The 21,253-nt window shown below is 41.4% G+C and overlaps 1 protein-coding gene across 1 annotated transcript in view; it reads right to left on the bottom strand.

The window, feature by feature from the left end:
* LOC133116275 (FERM and PDZ domain-containing protein 4-like) overlaps positions 1-21,253 on the bottom strand; it is a 70,210-nt gene that overhangs the window by 19,336 nt on the left and 29,621 nt on the right. The window contains exons 4-6 of the mRNA XM_061225714.1: positions 15,264-15,380; positions 4,033-4,193; positions 2,343-2,445 (exon numbers count right to left, since the gene is read on the bottom strand). Of these exons, the coding sequence (XP_061081698.1) occupies positions 2,343-2,445; positions 4,033-4,193; positions 15,264-15,380 (381 nt within the window). The remainder of the gene's footprint in view (positions 1-2,342; positions 2,446-4,032; positions 4,194-15,263; positions 15,381-21,253) is intronic.

The following is a 21,253-nucleotide window of genomic DNA, read 5'->3' as shown; positions in this document are numbered from 1 at the left end:
AGTACATACGTATGATGCCAACTTCACAGTGAACTGATGTATCCAAGCACTTTGAGAGAGATTGCTCCATTACCAGCACTGACATGAGTCTCAGTCTCTATAAACGGAAGCAAGGCCCATTACTGCCCTCAGACAAACCCATCCGCTCATGACGTTTGAGTACCGATGGCTTCCACTGTCACAATTCACCACTGGCAAAGTGCTGCTTGAGTACCCCTGGCTTCACACTGGCAAAGTGCTGTTTGAGTACCCCTGGCTTCACACTGGCAAAGTGCTGTTTGAGTACCCCTGGCTTCACACTGGCAAAGCTCTGTTTGAGTACCCCTGGCTTCACACTGGCAAAGCTCTGTTTGAGTACCCCTGGCTTCACACTGGCAAAGCGCTGTTTGAGTACCCCTGGCTTCACACTGGCAAAGCGCTATTTGAGTACCCCTGGCTTCACACTGGCAAAGTGCTGTTTGAGTACCCCTGGCTTCACACTGGCAAAGTGCTGTTTGAGTACCCCTGGCTTCACACTGGCAAAGCGCTGTTTGAGTACCCCTGGCTTCACACTGGCAAAGTGCTGTTTGAGTACCCCTGGCTTCACACTGGCAAAGTCCTGTCTCTCCATGGCCCCAGCAATGGGCACGCTGTCCCCAGGCCTCAGTGACGCACATTGAGGTCACCGGGGGATTGAAGCGGTCAGGGACATGGAAAAATCACTGGCCTGCGAGGACGAGCCAATAGCATATCGATCTGGAGGAGGCCCCCGTCTGTGTGCTCTGCTACTGGCAAATCTAAATATCGCATCAGCATGCTGAATTATAATGAGTTTTTAAATGTTGGTTTAAGATACCCTACTGCAAAGAACACTTATTTGTGCACGTGAACACACACACACACACACACACAAGCATGCTTGCAAGTAGGCACACACACACACACACACACACACATCCTATATTCAAAAGAGACCAACAGGATGTTATTTAATAAAATAGTCAGCAAGAATACAGTAAGTTTTCAGCATTTGACAAATCGTGCTAGTAAAACGTGGTTTGTCACATTTTGAAGCACAGTCTGAAATAAGATTTTACTGTTGAAACAAAAATTTGATACACTATGGCAGTAGATATACTGTATGCAACATTTACACTCTGGGGTCTCTCCATCAAAATTCAAACAGGACTTACACGTCTTACAAGCTTATGTTTCCAATTTTCCTCACACTTCCTTTAGGAAGTCATGGCGTATTAAAATGAATAGAACAGGATTTTAGACATGCTATCGTGCATAGTGTAACAGATAGAAATGTTCTAAAATGGCTGCCAGTTTGGGGGGCGAACACTTTAATCGGATCAGACTTTTATCGTATGTAATGAAATGCGAGTTAATTTTAGTAATAAATAAATTATAATTACAGTTAATTATACTAACGGTACGAAATTCAAAGAACATAAAATGAGTATACCTTTGTCCCAAATATGAATGTAGTACATACAGTATGAAAATTATAGTTTTGTTTTCTTTAAGAACAAAAAGTCATATGTGGGCATAAGTGTACACTCTTTTACAGACATTTACAAATAAAGTGTAGTGATATACAATAATGTGCACCAGGTCATCATCCTTATGGAATTCCTTCATGGTTAAAATAACTATATTCTTAAACCTGATTATTTACCATAAATTAACGCAATACAAACTATAAGCCATCAGAAATAATTATTTGTTTTTAAGGTATAAATAACTTATTTTGGTTGCCCTTTGGTTGTAAGAATCATATTCCTATTTTCTCCCAGAGATAGGGACATCTGAAATGATTCCTCAGTAAAAGGCAGCCATTTTGGATGATCCTTCATTATTAATTTATCAATAACTACTTGGCATCTGGAGTTTGAGCTTCAGCAGCAGTCTTTGCAGATAGGTAAAGAAAATGTGTATTACAAATAGGCCTGACAACCTAGCCCATTCCCTGTGAGCAAGTTTCATAGGACATCGCTGATTAAATCTGAAAAGGAGAGATTAAACATAACACGTTTAACACCTCATCTGCAGATATGCGGTGGTGATTATGAAACTCTGAATGGTCTACAGGTATTACTTTAAAAAAAATACCAATGTGTTGTAGTTTTATAGTGATTCATATAAATTGAATCTTTTATAATGTATCATATATGTGTGATATACAGTATTTCCACTCACTGAGTGCATTATGACCAGGTGAGTGCACAGGTAGGGTATATTATAACCAGATGAGTGCACAGTTAGGGTATATTATGACCAGGAAGGCATAGGGCTGAGTTACCTGATCAGGTGACCACACAGTTAGAGTATATTATGACTAGGTTAGGCTGAGTTACCTGACCAGGTCGATGACTCGTTCTCGAGGTGCCGTACTGACTGCCTCCTCATTGATCATGATGATCTGGTCCCCTGGGATGAGCTTGCCCTCGGAAGGACCCCCTGTACACAACACACAAAATCAGCTAAATCTCCTCCTGCCGATCAGGCAACACTAACAGCACACCTACAATCCAAAATTAACCTTCACAACCGCTCTGAGGCAGATTCACAGTGTCAGTGATCCAAGCCTCACAGTATACAAATCTTCAGGTTTAGATATAAAATAGTATTTTGGAGCATATCTGACAAGGTGACTTTCCTGGAATAATGAATGCAAATGAACATACACTAGTTGTTAAATGTATTAATCAGTGAATCAAAGATGAAATGATCATTTATAGTGCTGAATGACCCTAGAACCGGTGCAAATAAAACCTTCTGGAGATGAAGGATGAGAAACACTTGAGGGAAAATGAGGCGCAGATTCCCTCCACTCACATTAAAGGTGTGAATATCGAAAGGGTGGATAAATGTACTGAAAGTATCACGGTGATGAAAGGAATCATACTGTAATCAGACTGAACCCGAGAGCCTTCAGAAAATCAAATAACGCTTTACACTTCACAAGTTACTCTTGACACATAAGGTAATTGGCACAAAAGTTATTGTTGTAGCTACGATAATTGGCACAAAAGTTTGCGTTGTACATATGATAATTTGCACAAAAGTTTGTGTTGTACATTCGATAATTGGCACAAATGCTACTATGACTGCACTTAAAGTCATGCAAATCTTTGGTGATGTTAGCCTTCACACAGTGAAGTGTGAAATTCTTAATTAAGCAGGAGGCTGAGGCTTCGTCTCTACTTGCAGTCAAAATTCAGTGAATTGTGCCCGGCTCTATCCACACTGTCTGTTCTAGAATCTGTGTCTCAGAAGAAGCTGCTTCATTCCAGTATTGACTTTTGTTTGTTTTCTTCTCACAAGGCATTTCTCTTGTGGTCTGCGGTGCTAAAAAAATAAGCTTAAAATAAACAACTGATCTAATCTAGTGTTGTACTAAAACTAAAAATGTGCGTCTTTATTCAGACATTGAGCAGTAATGTATGGGCTTCTGGCTACCTGTATTCACAATACTTTTACTGTTATATGATATACTGACCTTAAACTGAAAATATCTCCAGATATAGCTATTTGGCTATACTAAAGAAGATATAGAAATAGCCATAGTCAGATTTTAACTGAGGTCCAGGCTCAATTAAATAAATCAATCACACAATCTGGTGCAAAAGAGCCACAATTAAATGCTAGCTTTTTAAGTGAGTGAGATAAGCTTTCTGCTGTGGTTTTAGGGTACATGGGCCGAGACCTGGGTCAAATACATAGTTTGGATTCAAATACGTTTCTGTGCTCGATTGAGCTTGCCTGGAGAAATTGAAACAGCCAAGAGGACCAGAAGGCCGGGTTTGCACTCTTTGAGAGTGTTTGATAGGTTCCAATACACCAGACAAGCTCAGCAAAGTGTAGAAAAGAATTTGAATCCAAAACAATTACGCATTTGACCCAGGTCTGCATGGGCCACACGGTCTGTGTGAAGAGCAAAGAGTAAACACAGACAGGCTGAGATATCTGGAGTCTAGACATCCTACAGAAGTGCAAAGAATACAAGAATGGCTTTAGGCAGTGACTCAGTGGCGTAAACATTACCGGGTGTAACAGAGCGGACCACCACTGGTTTCTCGCTGCCCGCCACAAAGCCGAACCCCAGGACCGGATCCCGTCTCATGTCCACTTTGCGGGGAGGGGGTGGTACGAACGGACCGCCATCGACTCCGACCTCTTCCAGGGAGCTGCTCTGGGACACGTGGCTGAAAGAGAGAAGACACGGCGGACTGAGCGCTGTGACCTGGCCGGCCAGCAGGACTGCAAGCGGAAAACACAACACCACACACCCAACAAAACACAACACCACACACCCACACGCCTCTACAACCAGTGAACACATCAGCAAACACACCACCACACACCCACACGCCTCTACAACCAGTGAACAAATCAGCAAACACAACACCACACACCCACACGCCTCTACAACCTCTGAACAAATCAGCAAACACAACACCACACACCCACACGCCTCTACAACCTCTGAACAAATCAGCAAACACAACACCACACACCCACACGCCTCTACAACCTCTGAACAAATCAGCGAACACAACACCACACACCCACACGCCTCTACAACCTCTGAACAAATCAGCGGCCACGTTAAGCTGCTGCACGACGTATCCTCACGCACATTACTGGAGAGTATACAACCACTGAGGAGGCACACCTGATGCAGCTTAAGGCTACACAACATTTTAGAAGGACTTAATCCTTGCCAAAGACACATGTTATTGTTTCTTGACTTGCATTAATCAGTTATGAATCAATGATAGAGATAAAATTATAATTTACATGAGTGCAGAATGACCCTTCGGATGGAAATCAGGAAAATAATATGGTCTACCGTGTAATATTCTCATTATGTAGAACCGGTGCGAACAATGGGATAACCGAGGACACCTCAGGAAAGAGGAGGCACAGACTCCCACCACTCACAGTAAAGGTGTGAATATCCAGAGGGTGCATGAATGTACTGTACCATGGTGGAGATTTTAAAATTATTTTTAAATGCATCCAAATGCCGAGAAATAATACCATTTGAGAAAAACTTCAGAGTTTAAAGAAATGTTCCCTGTCTTTGAATATTACATAACTGAACTATTTAAATTTTGACGGTTAAAGTAAAATAAATTCATCTGGAATACTAATTTCAGTACTTCATCAACAGTTTTATTGAAAACACAAATACTTAAGCATAGATGCGATACTTCCAGGTCTAGTATGGCCTCAATTGACATAAATGTATGCATGAATAAAATTACCCTGGTCAATGCTAAATAAACACTGAGCGACAGACACCTTAATGAAGCCAGCGGACTAGTAGCATTACTACAGAACGTTCAGTATGACCTGGATCAAATTGCTTTGAGAGTGGTATTTGCAACCCTGTAAATATTATATTATATATTATATATATGTATATATATATATATACACCAAATAGCCAGCAGCAGATCTTTTCCCATGTTCTGGTTTGGGTGGCTAATTAAAGCGGTTGTCTGCGGAAGAAGTGCATATCGTAATTCATCATCTCTCCTGACACACGGCCGACCTCACAGCAAAAAGACACTATTCATCTCTCAAGCAAGAAACCACAGGGCCTGGGCAGGGTTGCCAGACTAGAGAATTTACTAAATGTAGGGCCCTTTTAAAAATCATAGAAGTTTGACAGTAAAAATGTATGGGAGTCAGTAACGGATGGGGGAGTTTTTTTAGGGTGAATTATTACAGGCATCTGGCAACATTGGGCCCAGTGCATTTTAGGGGCAGCTCTCAGAGGCCAGCAGGAGGTAAATAAATCACCATTTTACACAAACGCGAACAAAACGATACAGAACAATAAGCCTCGGGTGTTGATTTTCCAATCCGGGAGTGCTGCAGGACGCATCCTGTGCGAGCGCTTACAATGCACTTCCAGCGCGATTAGAGATGACTGGAGGCCGGCTCCGACATAAAATCGATTGCGCACATCCCCGAACGGTCCGCTGATTACCTCTCGCTCCCGTTTGGGCTCCGACCCGACGGTACTGAAGCGCACAGCCCGCAACATTCAGGGAGCGAGCAGGGCCACCTGTTCAAGATGGCCGCCTTCCAATGATATTATCACCGCAATCCCCCAAATCAACATCACTCGCTCTCTGTCAGAACAATTAGCTATTAATGGCTCACAGTAACTTCGATTAGCTCAGCTTTTAGTGGACACCCCGTTGGAACTGACGTCTAAAGCTAATGTAACAGGAGCTGGACCAATGAAAGTTCACCCCATTGCCCTCTACATGGCTACAGTGAAAGAGAGTTGATTAGCTTATCGTGCTAAAGTTCTCAATGACAGAAACCCAGCAGCTCTGGGTCTAGGGCAGTGAACTCAAATCCTGAATGGCTGTGGATTCTGCTGGTTTTTATGTGTTCCTGCACCCAAGTGCTTAATTTAAGTCATTGGTTGGCTGCTTATTTCCCAGACTTAAATTGACGGCTGATTGAAAGGAAATCACAGGAACCAGCAGAGACTGCGGTCCTCCAGGACTTTTCAGTTTGAGACCCCAGGTCTGGGGATGACATCAGGCATGAGTGCAGCTGCTTGTACAGATGAATACACTGAAATATACTCCTCCTAGAAGAGATTCCTCCACCTCACACATCTAAAGCCCCCTCTAACCCTCTGTTACAAAAGTGTTTGATCCTCAAGTGATATCATGAAACTGGACACAGAGGGCCGTTGTCATGGCGACTGCCGCTTTCTGCATCTGGTCTTTATGCAAGCGTGTGGCAGTGGCAGAAGAGAATTCCCAACCAGGAATCATCCAATTAGGTCATCAGGCAGCTTAACCCTTTCTGCTCAGAGCAGCTTTAAATATATCACACACAAATACAATATCTACAATCTCAAATAAATAGAATATAAAAAAAATAACACAGAAGTTTTGTTTTAAAGCACAGGAATGCATGAATGGCATCTGTGATGGAGGCATCGCATGGACTATTTGTAATATTCAGTGCAAGAGCCATTTAACCCTCATATTATGTTAAGATATTATGACCGTTTTATATTTGGGGTCAAAATGATCATCCACAAAGAAATCTGAGATTAAAATAACAATGGTTGTATATCTTCTAACCCCACACAACACTTTCATATGCAAAGTGTGTGCAGGACTTTTGAAAACATAGCATTATGTTTATTTCATGTTCACTGTTTCATCCCAACAAATTAGGCAATTAGTAATAGCATACAGTATCAAGACAAAAAAAAGATTAACTGGTTTTTAAGCGATGTCAAACACTAAATGGGGTCAAATGGACCCCACATATAGTATGAAGGTTGATTAGGTGTGAAAAGAAGAAGTGTTGCATTGTGGGGGAGATGCAGTGCAGTAGAGTATGAGGATTGAGATACGGGCGTGGAGTGACAACACTAGGGCAGACGCAGTTCACTCCATCACGGCGGACAGAGAGAAGAGCTGAACGAGTGAAACAGCAGAGAAGAACGAGCGCCAGAAGAGGAGGAGGAGGAGGAGGAGTGAAGCAATTATAGATTAAAGATAAAACAGAATTCAGATGTTAATATAGTGGTGAATCTACGAGGCCAGTGAAGGGGCTGAGGGCAGCGTGGACCAGACCATATGAACCCAGCAGCACAATGATCCTCAGCAGATCCTCAGCAATATTTAATTTTATTGACAAAATCCAAGTAATAAAATCTCAACTTGCAGTGTAGGTTTCAGAATAGTGGATTGGTTTTTGAGACCAGAGAGTCATGCCCTTTACAGTGTGATAAAACAATTGTCAGGTCTCAGGAGAAGAATTAGGATTTATTTTGTATTTCCTTTTATTATTTATTTAAACAGGCAGAATACTAAAGAACAAATTCATATTATTAGGGTGGCCAGTAGCAAAGTGGTTAAGGTACATGACTGGGACACACAAGGTTGGCGGTTCGATATTATCTGCTATTATCTGATATTATCTGCTGAAGAGGTCATAGGACAGATCATGTGAATATCATAAAGCATGTGGGAGAGAATTTGCAATCGGTGGACAAAAATAAAATGAGTAAACTCATTACGATAAAGGAAGGAGGGAGGAAGCCTTGCATAAAAGTTGAACAGAGTTAGCTATATTCTTTGCTTTGAAAGGAACGTTGCTATAAGCCACAGCATGTACATTTGACGAGCTCATCTTACCATGGAACACCAAGGTTTGGATCACATTAACATGGAAACTGACATTGGACCATTTTCTTTTTTAACTACATAGTGATAAACCCCACATAAATTCAGTATCAAAAGTACCTAAATGGTCTTGTCAAAGTATATCAGGCCTTGTAAAAGTAAATCAGGATTCACAAATGTGTAGTACCATTTTAAAACAACTGTTTTCTCCCTCATAGTTTTTGTAAGCTTCACTTCACAATTTGTAGTGATTCCATGACAGGAGACTGAAAACTAAAAGGAATCCAAGAGGGTGCCAATTACTTTGTGGACCCAGAAGGCAGAAAAGTGTGGGTGTGTTTTTTTGCATTAAGTCATTTTTTCACACTGCCATTTTCAATAAGTATGGTAGCAGGGTATACTGTTTGAAACTTATTTTACCATGCCATTGCTTTAGAGGCAACAGTTCCTTATTTTTGTAACATGCAGGTGGCAATACAAGCGTGGGGGGACCTCACCTTCTCTGCATTTTGGAAATCCACAGACTACATGAATGTCAGTGTCCTTTTCACGGCAAGGGTTCAGTGAACCAAATGCATAATAAACCTTCCACTTCCACTGTGTTTGAGCTTCTGTCACTTTGTTTCAGTAATATTTGGAGTAATTCTGACTCTTGCAAAACAACCCCCAAAGGGTTACCTTTCAGAAGAGACCAAGATCATGCCTGTCAAAGGGTTCAAGAATAGTAACCATTTTATTTTGGGTATGTCATTTTCAAGCTTGTGTTAAAAAAGGGGGTCATACTTAAGGGGTTAACCTCATGTTCATTGTTTTATTTCACATCTAATGTGCTGGACTACAGAGTCAAAACGACAGAAATTGTGTCACTGTCAAAAAACTTATGCACTGTGTCTTCTTGTACATCAACGTTCATTTAAAATACGCAAGAGATGCCTTTTATTGCCAAGGCTCGGCTTTAAAAAAATCAGATCAAAGTAGGTGACGACCATGATCAATTAAAATCTTAATTCTCTGATATTTTAATTATGGAAAGGTTTTGAGCGAGGCTTCAAAGACATATTGTATTAGGCGGGAAATATATTAAGTCTTCTCTAAATTTAATTAGTATGTCTGTGCCCCTTCTCCTCTCTGTTTATTGTCTTTTTCTCATTTCTGTTCAGAAGTTATTTTCCAAAGACAAAAGCTGCAGAGAGACAAAAGAGAACTGCTAAATACGTATATGCAGAGAAATTTATTGATGTGGCAAGTGGCTCTATATCTGCCCTAACCAGCTATTATGAAAAAATATATTCGGAAATACAATTCGGAAATTGTAATGATTACCATTGCTTTAAATTAAAGGTAGAATTCTGTGTGTACAACATACAGTAAGCACAACACACCTTTAGCCGTTTCAATTTAGCAAAATAGTCTTTTCTTATTATACGCTCCTAAAATAGCGCTTGCTCATTGTGCTTGTTCATCTGCACTGCAGATGGTTGTCCCTCAGGGTTAAACACTGTAAATACAGATGGACTGATTGTGGAGCACATGTTCCTCAGTTACCCCTGCACTTTCACAATCCTTTTCAGCTCACTCACATTGGCTGAAATAACAAGTCATTTTTGGGGGGAGAAGTGTTGTGAAGATCCTCAGTGTTGTGAAGATTATTTTTTTCCAGGCGATTTCAGTATGAGGGATACCCAGCAGAGCAACATTACTGCTGCATGGCTGGTGATGCGTCGGACCTGCAGGCCGGGAGTCTCAGCGCAGGGCCTTCCTCTGCCTCCTCCTGGTCCATATCGTCCGTGATTAATCCGGCAGGGCTGTGCGGGGCTGCACTGAGCACGGCCGCAGGGACCAGCGGCTGTCATGCCAGAGAAGCCCGACAGATCGGGGATTAGATAACGGCGGTGTGGCGTGCGCTCGGGGGGAGGGGGGCACTGGAAACGCTGATTACACTGCTGTTCCGCTCGGTCTCAGCACCCACAGTTCCCCCGCCTCATCGCTCCTCGCTGGCCTGGGAACCCCAGATTAGCACTCACACCTGGCTCCTGATGGCACTCGTCTGGTTTGTGACCTGGGCACAGGTCATGGCCCGGTCCTCTGGACCGCCACTCCACATTTCCACCGCTGTGCTCCGCTCCTGCTCATTTTCAGAGGCTTGTTACGTTTCTGCCACTTCTGAACGTGTGCGCCTCATGCTTACAGGTGGTCTTCAACATTACTGCTATCCCAGAATTCTGAGCAAAGAGCATACTGCCACTCTATATTCTCCTGAGTAACATGAATTTAACGACACCAAACGTGCTACCAACGTTTCGAGCCTAATGGCCCTTCATCAGACTGAAATATCAGAGACCTGACTGTATGTAGCACATGGGAGCATTAACAGTGTGCCAACTTCGTTTTTACTCTTCTTCATCTTAGTCTATTTTTCAGTTCGTCACCTGACTGAGTTTATGGATGTGTGAGTAATTTGTGTGTTTTATCCCGGAATCTCTGTCCATGTGCTTATATAGTGCAGCGAGCCTCTACTCTGTTCCACAATCCCCCCTCCCCACCACTGGCTCTGTTCCTCTGATATCTCCACTGGCCCTAAATCTCTCTCACCAGGGTCATCAGCACTGGGGCAGAGTGACAGCAGGATCCCATTCCTGTGTTCAGTAGGTTACACCCTATTTCCTGACCCCCACTCAGACCCAGGCCCGGGACAAATTGTCCCAGTTAGTGGTAGCGGCAGACACATTCTTATGGGTAGCTCAAGGCATCTATTCTATCTCAGTCATCTATTCACAGACTGAGAAGACGGTACGCTGATCTCCAAACATTTAATACCCTTTCACTCCATGGAGACACACACAACACCAATACAATACAATACAATCTGCTACAAGGGCATCAGTGTCATCGACATCCAGGGGTTTTGGTGGCATGGCAGATGTAATTGTTAGGTAACTTCTATCATTCTCAGTTTGAACACACAGCACACAAAAATATGAAGAAGTAGAAACAGGCATTCTGTGTTTCTGCGTACTTACATGACTTTTTATTTCAGAGGCAATACACTTCAGTCCTCTGGGCTCTGGTATCCTAGATTTGTGAAGGATGTGATACTCACTCCTAGTTATTTCCCTGGATATTCTCTCTTTTGCATCGCAAACATATTTATTGTACGATATTACACTGTTCTCACTTGCAGAACGAGCAGTAGAATGTGTCATTGTGAGACAGAAGACAGCTGTCAGGGTGAACCCGAAAGTAATTAACCCACAGCTTGCCCAAATCTCCAGGGGGTTCCTTTCAGCAGAAGGAGAGGTCCTCTCTGCTGGTCTGCCAGTGGGTGGAAGGAGCAGTTTAATGCTTGTTAGGCTGCAGGATATATCGAATCACACTTCTGTTCAAGCATACTGAGAATAACTGCCGTATAGCTCCAGTGTGATCATGTGATTTGTTTTCTTCAGTTGCATGGAGCTGTAAGGCCTTGCTGCTGATTGGCTGTCTTATCAGCACCCATTAGATATCAGTGATGCTTTTTTTTCCCCCGGAAACATTTCACATGGCCTCTTATGTTTGGTTGCTTATTATCACATCAGGCATGAGAAAAAAAAAAGATGAAAAATTGCTTATACGCCCCATGGTTGGTTATTCTTATTATCATTCTGCAACCAAAGTCTGTGACTAGCTGCCTCTCAGCTGGAACCAGGTATAGTCCTCCGAGTCACATCAAGTTGGAGTGAATGAGAAAATGGCTTATGACCCTCATAAATCCAGGGCTCCAATTACTTAGCGGCCATATGGTTATAGTCATGAACAGATTTACCTTAAGGTCCTTTTTTACATAATTACCTGCACAACCATTTATTCTTTGCCGTATCATTTGTATATACGATTGACAAACCGGTAGCTCAGAGATGGATTAACACCTTTTCAGTGATCCATCTAGCTACTGGTAACTGGTAACTGGTAACCCGCCATATTTTCTATGATATAATTAATTTGTTTTGGTTTTTATCAAAAATATCTGTACCTGCCATACTATTGTAATATTGTAATGGTATAAATACATTTTAGTTGTTATGGAAACTGTTTTTTTTTACAGTTGTATGTGCCTTTGTCTTGTGACTTTTGATTGTTTGAATGACAATGCACTTTTTGTCCTTGGTGCCATCACAAAAAAGTACAAAAATAACATCCTGTAACTCCCAGTGAAGTAGGAAGGTAAGTCAAACTTTCCCATTGCCTCCAGAACCATGGGAGACCTTCCTGGCCTGGGCATATGGCCTCAGAGAGGGGCGTCCACAGCAAAGGACGATCAGTAAACAGCTCAGGTATGGCTGCTGCCTTCGTCAGTGCAGCTATAAGGGCCTGCTGCTATTTTTGTGATAAAACTTTATGGGCACAGCTGCTGCTTGTTTTATCTCTCCAAAAACCCTTCAGTCAAGCACAAGGACTTCTGCAAACATGCCCTTTTGTTCTTCTTTTTTTTATTCTCTCTTCTTTATTTTGGCTCATTCCCAAACAGGAAGAACAACAAGACAAACAAAAAAAACATACATAAATGATGGAGACTAGAGGCTGCTGAGTGACCGGACGTTGTTTATTAGAAGCAACGTGAAATTGCTTTTGTTGTCCCATCCTATTTACAAGTGTATGTAATGTTAAATTAAGGAGATTAAGGAGAGTACTGCCCTCCCCGTTTATGCTTGTATAGTACCAAACGCTTTTTCAAAACGATAAAACTAACCCAGCAAATCACCATAGCAAAGTTTACATGACGTAGTGTATACCTGTTCCACATGAACACAAGTTAATTTAGCTTTAACAAGGGAAGCTTCAGTCTGTGGGGGTCTGCGTTTCATTGCTCACTCTCTCAATCGGGTGCCCAATGACTGCATGCCAAAGCCACATGAGGTATCTTGCTATGACTCAACTCTGCACAGGCTCGTTTGGACACAGGCAGCATACACCCTGAAGAAGACACCGAGTGTTGAAACAATAAATTACTTAGGAGCACAATAGAGTGTGAGTATCTTTTTACTTTTTTTGATTGCTCTCCATTCACCTGCACCTTGCTATAGTTTTGTGTGGGCATCCACCCTCACCATAAACCAATTTAAATTAACTGATGAAGAATAGTAATAAAAAATGTTAGCCTTAGTCTTCCCAACTCAGAAAGTGTGCTGTAATTATACAGGGATGGGGTGGCCTGGTGGTAATGTGAGACCTCTTCATTGGGCCCAAAATCCCCGGTAGTGCCCCTGCCTGTTACTGTGCCATACACTCTTTATTATCGGGAAACTACACCGGCCGATATGACTTCTTATTCAAATAATTAAGTAATTACACCATTAATACATATTAGTAATGAAATGGTAATTAAATATTTACTCAAGAAAGTAATTACTGTATGGTACTTTGATGACAATAAAACAATTACTGCTGAAGCCACAGTATTCTCTCCTCCACTACCTAAAAGAAGAAGAGCCACAAACTCTTCTAACAAAAAATCTATGCAATACGAAGCCACAACATAACAGAGAGAGTCCCAAAAAAGTAAGTCTTATGGAACATTAAATTAAGTAATTGGAAATGAACACAATTATGTACGGTATAAAAAAATTAAAGCAGATGGTATTGGGAACACAGATGGTCTAGGGAACTAAGATCTAAGATCTAAAAGTTGGCACTGCTCCCATTGGTGTTTACATTCTGTTTACTTTCACAAAGCCGCCCCACCCACTGTCCCTTCCAGCCAACTATGGGAACGGAGAGGAACCGGATCTGTTGGCTTACTGTTACTGTAGACAGCTTACAATGAACAGTAACAGACTGAACAGAAAAAAGTGTTAAACAGTAAGTGCTTTTTTATTTTTTCAACTGGAGACATTTCAATGTCTTCTCTCGTGTTTTGTTTATCTTGGATCATAAAATTAGCTAAGACAGTAGCTTGCAAAATCCATATAGAACACATAGACACACGACAGAGGACTATCTGGAATGTTGCCAGGCTGACAGCATTCACACATGATTTTGTGAGAAATTGGTGTCTGAACAAGTGGCTGTCAATTGCTACTACAGAGCTATGGAATTAGGTCAAGAGAATAAACACAGCGTAGATTCAGTCCTGGTGAAGTCTTCCACAACTTTAGCTTAGAAGCTAGCAAATGTTTGCGAAGTAGCATGCTGGTAAAGACCAACTCATAATTGGAACTTCCAGAATGCTCTCATTCCGACGCAACTCCTAAACAGTTCCACAACACATCTGACTATGACTGCATGCAGGAAAAAAAACATTAGTGTGACCGAGGTTACGACAGTATATACCATACTAAATCACGGACATTCGTCAGTTCTGCTCTGGCAGTAGCTGGATTGAACCGGGAGTGAGGAGAGCTTAAGCTAGCAGCGGTTTCTTGGGTTATTGATTGTTCTTAACTCCCCTGCAGTGCTGTGCCAATGGTGTGAGAAAGCCAGGACAGTATATCAGAAGGAAGGACAGAAAGAGGGAAGGTAAGAAAGTATGTAAGTAAGTATGCAAGTCAGGCAGCCAGTCAGTCAGTCTGGCCCATGTGTCATACATCAGAGCTACAGGAAATGACTGTGTTAGTTTCCTCTTATTAGACATGAAAACAACACATCAGCTCCTGTATAGTCATTAAAAACAAGAGAGGAAGGGATGTAAAATGACACATTTTACACCCCTTCCCTACTTGAACAGGAGCTCAGTCCTCACAGTGGGATCCATCCCCACTGCGTCATGACAATGATGGCACAGGATTTTGTGTGTGTGTGTCGCGTGTGCATGTGTGTGCACATGTTTGTGTTTGTGTGTGTGTGTATGTGTGCGTGTGCATGTGTGTGTAGGTGTGCATGTGAGTTGTGTGTGTGTGTTCGCGTATGCGTGTGTGTGCGTGAGTGTGAGTGTGAGTGTGTGTGTGTGTGTGTGTGTGTGTGTATGTGTAAGTGAACAGCATCGGCCTGCTCAGAGCAGCAGTGGGAAGGGGAATCAGTATTCTGTGTGCACAGGGGGAGGTGGGGGAACGGAATCGTGTCTGGAATAATCACACACTGCAGAAGAGCCGAGGTATTAGGGAGACCAGCACACCGTACACTTACTTGGTGAAGCAGTCTCTCCCCTCTCTATTGGAGGCCATATCCCAGCCATATGGGGGCGCCTGTGTGGAGCTCCAGGTCCCAGAGGGTGGGGGCCAGCCTGCTGATTTGGTCCTGTGGCTGCAGGGAGGAGGAGGGGGGGCAGTTAGTAACAGGGTAAAAAAGAACACGGAATCCAGTGAAGACGTAGTGTGTCAGGAGACTCAGTCTACAGAAGTCTAGCCAGGTGACCTGTATCGAGCATCGAAAGGGTTTCATATCTCAAAGCTGCTCAAAGCTGCTCAAAGCCATAATGCAAAGTTTATGAAGTACATAGGTCTGTATTCAATCAACAGTTGTCTATCACTCTGACTTTCACATATAAGTAAACATAATTGTTACTTTTAAAAATTTTATTTAAGGTTTATTTAGACAGGGTAGATTGACTGAGCACACATGCTCATTTACAGTAACGCCCTGTTGATTAGCCCCACCCCAGGAGCCAAACCTGCACGTGTGGGATTGTGGGAGGAAGTCCACACAGACACAGGGAGAACATGCATACTCCACACGGTGAGGCTGTGAGGCCACAGCTCTACCCATGGCACCATCGTGTCGCCATAACTTCTTTACAAGCTTAGTTTAGCAACGTTTTTCGTGATTCCTGAACTAGCCAAACTGCATTTGTAAGCAGAGAAAAACATTTTCGCCTTTGACTGTTCGTCAAATGTTTAGGGCAAAGGTTGATTGAATCCCAACCTTAATACTAAGGCCCTAAACCAAAGTAAACTGAACAACCATTTAATTACTGGGTGTTAATGAAAGGAATGATGTAATCTTGGAAAGGCCAGGCGTAAAACTGGCACAGTTTCCTCCAGTGATTTTAGACACGTGAAATTGGCTTTGTGCTCAGCTGTCACTCCGTTCATCCCTAGCCTACCGTCCTGGGGGAAGATTTGATTAAAACAATGTCAAGAAGAGGTTTATACCACAATCAAGAGATGCCTTCAGCACAGAACATAAAAGCAGCGTTGATTAAAGCCTTTTTTTTTATTATGAAAGCTTGCCACTATTGTTCAATCCTTTTTGGTGGGAAAATGAGATTTTCTTAGACATGACGCCATTCCATGCCGTTATCCGAACACTGGATGCGCAGAGTGACGTGCGCTGCACTGTCAAACGGAGAGGGGAATGAACTCCGCTAATGTGGATTCTGGGTCATATCAAAACCTTAGGGATGCTGGGGCGGGGGCCATCTGATTGTGGTGAGGGGTGGGGGTTAATTCAAAGATGAAAGTATGCAAATTATGATTTGTTACTTTTCATATAAATAAACATGTTTGATCATGTTTGATTGAGAAATGGGCAGACACACCCAAAACTAACAAGCAGGTACATGAAACATGAGATCCTGCAGGGACCTATGATGAAGATTTGAACCGAGCTCACATTTTATACAAGTAATCTGGCCTATTTAAGCTTGCCACCAGCTATGCCAAAGCCAGGTAGTAAAACAGTAGTAGGGACTGAGTAGAGCACTGCATGCAGTAGAGACACATTCTGTTGTCGAACCCAAGCATAATGAGCACTCATTAGCACAAAGCAGTCAGCTCCGATTACCACTACATTACAGTGCGGTGGGATCCATTTCACGTTTAATCTGAAATACAACACATCGAACCGCACACTTGCTGGTCAGACATTAACTAAAGTAAATGTGAAATTGGTACTGCGACTATCATCCCAAAATCTGCAAGCTCTTAGTCGTAGGTTAGCAGACAGGGTTTGTGGACATTTAACCTGCGATCATCCATAGAATGTGTGACATGTATGTGGATGCATGGAACCTCACAGTACGTCTGGAAATACACCCACTCCGACAGACAGACATCGCATCCAATCCTGAAAGACTTGGTGACACCACAGCTAATAGGTTAGAGCAAGACTGGCAAATCCTGCTCCTGGAGGTTTTCATTTCAACCATAATTTGGCACATTTGATTCTACCAATTCACAGCTCTCACTGCACTTTGGTAGGTTTGGAGTGAAAACCTACAGGATGGTAGGTCTCTAGGAATAGGGTTGGGCAGCCCTGCTCTCTATGCTGAGCGAGGTGTGCTTTGTTAGGGTTGGAGTGAAAACCTACAGGACGGTAGCAGTAGATCTCCAGGAACAGGGTTTGAATGCCTTGTGCTCAAGTGTAATCACTGCATAATACAGTAAGTGTTGTGAAGCACATGAGAAAAATAATACAGCAACACGGCAGTCTGAAAAGAGGGCTCTACGCAGAAATGTGATCCTCCTCCCTGGAACGTGCTCATGTGAGTGGCTGAAGAAGCTCCCTTCTTAGGTTTCAGGTACTGCTTGGCAACACAATTAAAGCACACACACTTAACAAAGCCCTCCGCCTCCCTGTATTGTTAATGTAATGTCATCAGCCTGTAAATACATGTCACAAATTGTCTCTCAGAATGGGCTATTATGGGAGGGACATCAACCCTGGGGAAGACGCTGGAACATATTAATCTCCTGCTCGCTGTGACATCACACTTCAAATGCCTGTCAATCTATGTATGCAGACCCGCCCTCATTCATTATTAATTGCTTTCTGTATTAATCCAAGATGCAAATGCTCTTAATTATGTGCTGTGTATCTGTGTGTGCGTGTCTGTGGGTGTGTATGTGTGTGTGAGTTTGAGTGTGTGTGTGTGTATTTACATGTGTGTGTGTGTGTCTGCGTGCGCATCTGTGTTTTTTAATGTTCCTAAATCTGCCTTTGTGATTAATCACCTTGCCAATTTTTGTCAGGTTCATCAATCAACAGCAGATCCTATTTCGCTTGTTTAATTGTGTCTAGTATGGCACCACAATCTCAGCAAACATTATTTTACATATAAATCACTATGACAGAGAGATTAGATTACATTGCATAATTTTGTAATAGCCAAGCAAAATGTAACATTTAAAAGGCCTAAAATGCCAACAGTATTTGACCCATCTAACACATTTGAACAGAAATTGCTCCAAAAACCGGAAGTACATTTGAATTATACAAAATGGTTAACAACAGGTTTTAGATACTACAAATAAATATTCTGCCTTCCTGACTTGACCTCTGCTTGTGTGTGTGTGTACACATGCAAAATAATGTGAATGTGTGATGGGCTGTGTAGACCGTGATCAGAGAGAGGGGACCTGTGATTTAACCACACATTTTTTGATGGTGTACAGTGATTGCTATTTTGGGCTGTACCAATCAAACAAAATGGCTGTGCCACAAAATATAGATCCCAGAGCTACAGTTCTGACTGAACCTGAGTGATAAATGTTTATCTTTAGCAGAACATAATTGCTTTCAAGCACTTTTGCAGTTGACTCATTAAAAGAAAATGACAATTGATAGACTGTGAAATAATTTATCAGCCCATTGGAATGGTGATTCTCTGTAGAAACACAGTGAAACTCTCTCTATTATTAGTCAATGAATCAAGATGAATGAAAGAATGTGTTTGTGGATTTCATTCAACAATGTCCCTCATCTCACTATCATACAATCACACACTATAATAGTATATTGCAATGGGGTCTGGGTTTTCTTCTAGTATACAATATATACATATGTATAGCATACAATATATCCAAAACGCATCCCGAGTTGGCACAGGCTATCACATTTTTCACTCAAAAAATTGTGTACTACAGCTGACATTTCAATTGATCTCTACACTTTTTAACCAATACTTTAGAGGAAGAAGCACTTAGAAGCAAAAACAGTGGAAACTTCCTAATTATCTTAAACCATGTTTATGACCCTAATTAAATGTAGTTGCTAAGTAATAGTTCAATTGAAATCAGTATTACAATGTAGTTACATGTGTTATATAGCACATATTAACATATGCATAGCTGTAGCCATTCAATTATTTTAATAATTCTACACACATATTTCTCTCCAAAGACAATATTGTCAGCTTCACATGGTAATTATATCAGTTTGCAGTTCACATAAACTAATATTTATGATTCCCTATGATTTCACAATTGTGCTAAATTATACCTTTTGGCTGGCAGAATTAAAATTCGAATTTAAATATTGGCATTACAATTAATGCATGTACAAAAACAATGATTAGAAAATAATAGAACAGAGAATAATAGAACAGAGATAATCGTTTAATCCTGTTCATGAAGGAGAAAAACAAATGGCCAGTTTGCAGAATAAGAGGATTCAATTGTAGAATATCTCTGAATGAGGCTTGAAATACTAAACATTTCTATTGACATTATGACCTAGAGCTGTGTGCCCCCTTAATCATCCACAAATATAATCAATAGAATAACCTCACTGTAAACCATCTACTTGATAAACAGCTAACAGAAATGGCATTGTTTAAAAAAATGAAGAGATGAGATTGCTTGGCTAATATATTGCATCACTGATTAAAGTTTTGAGTAGGAATATTGAATGTCTCCACGATAATGTGAATTGGTTTCTGCCTGTTCTCCAGTGAAGCAGAGATTGTTTTTTATGCAATGTCTTGTCCCCACATTCCACTCAATTTCCCTGCACACATACAGTTTATGTGTATGTTAGCGGTAAATAAAATATATTAAGTGAAGTTATTAAAGTATATGGACCTCGATGAATTAATTAGTGTTATGCATTTAATTAAGCTACATCTCAACCGTTTTCTTCCCTGTAACCCAGGATGCAGATATCTGGCTGGCATAAAAGCAATTGCTGCTCATCGAGCCATTTCACACCGCAGTTAAACTGGCATAGAACAGCCATCGATTCTCTTCCCCGTTTCCGTCCGTCAAAGACGGACTGAGGTTAATACTCACAAGCTTGGATGATTGTCCTTCACAACTCAAGCTAGAATTGACAAACTGTGCTGCAAAATCCATCGTATTTCCCTTTCTCTTTCTTTTTTAAAGCAATTAACTATATTTCTCTTGGTTTCTTTGGTTGCAGCTCCAACAAATCTCTAGGTATTTCAAATGATTTCTCCACTAAATTTCATCCCAGAACACAAGTACAGCGTTAGAGAGGAGATATGTTAAGAGAATAAGTTCACTCCTGGACAATGTAACCCAACCTTTGTCGGCAGGCATTAATAAATGATGAGCGCACAGTCGCCTGCAGATCTAAATAATGGAGTGCCAGGCCAGACTGAACAATTCATGAGCAGGTCACTCCAGTGTGAGAAGGTTTATGAGGTTGTATCAGTGTTTATTTTCTCCTTTCACTGAATTGTACATCCCTGAATGTGAATCTTTCCTGCTATTGCCTACAATTGGGATGGGATCGAGCTGGTGGCGTTGGAGACAAAGGCAAATGACGATATGTTAAAATAACACTAAATTTACTAATGTACTGAAAAGTGTAGCAACAGTGAACAGTCACTGAAATAATAACTGACAATTAATAGACATTCGCAATGACATCCACAACACTGGACTGACTTGCTTACTGAAATGTGCAGTACTATTTAACAGCTGTACATGTATTTACAATGTACAATGCCACTGAAATGACTCATTTACAAAACATAGAATTAAATTGTGTATGGTATTTACTTAAATGCTGAGGTTACTTTCAACCGATGGGACTTATATTTTGCTTTTTCCAAGGCCTTCAAACAATCTCCAATAATTCATCAAAAATAGATTCATTTATACTCTCGTGCATTGGTTTTTCATACATTAGTGCTGCCAAGCATTCTGATTGGCCAAGGCTTACCATTCTATTTGGCTGCAAAGCATTCTGTTTGGCCAAGGCTTAGCATTCTGTTTGGCTGCCAAGCATTCTGATTGGCCAGGTTAAGCATTCTGATGCTTAATTCATACACTCCCTCTAACTTCACTCATTGTGTTCTAGTTGGCTGGCCTCATGAAAATTTTCTTTTGTTTGGGGACTATGACAGATTCTTGTTTGTTTATTTATTTTATCTACTTGTTGTGTTATATTCCCCAGAATGTTTTATTCAGCTGACAGGCATACATATCCCAGTG

The sequence above is a fragment of the Conger conger genome, chromosome 17, assembly GCF_963514075.1.
Source record: "Conger conger chromosome 17, fConCon1.1, whole genome shotgun sequence".
NCBI lineage: Eukaryota > Metazoa > Chordata > Actinopteri > Anguilliformes > Congridae > Conger > Conger conger.
Note: the sequence above shows the minus strand (reverse complement) of the source record. Positions and strands in the feature narration are given on the sequence as shown.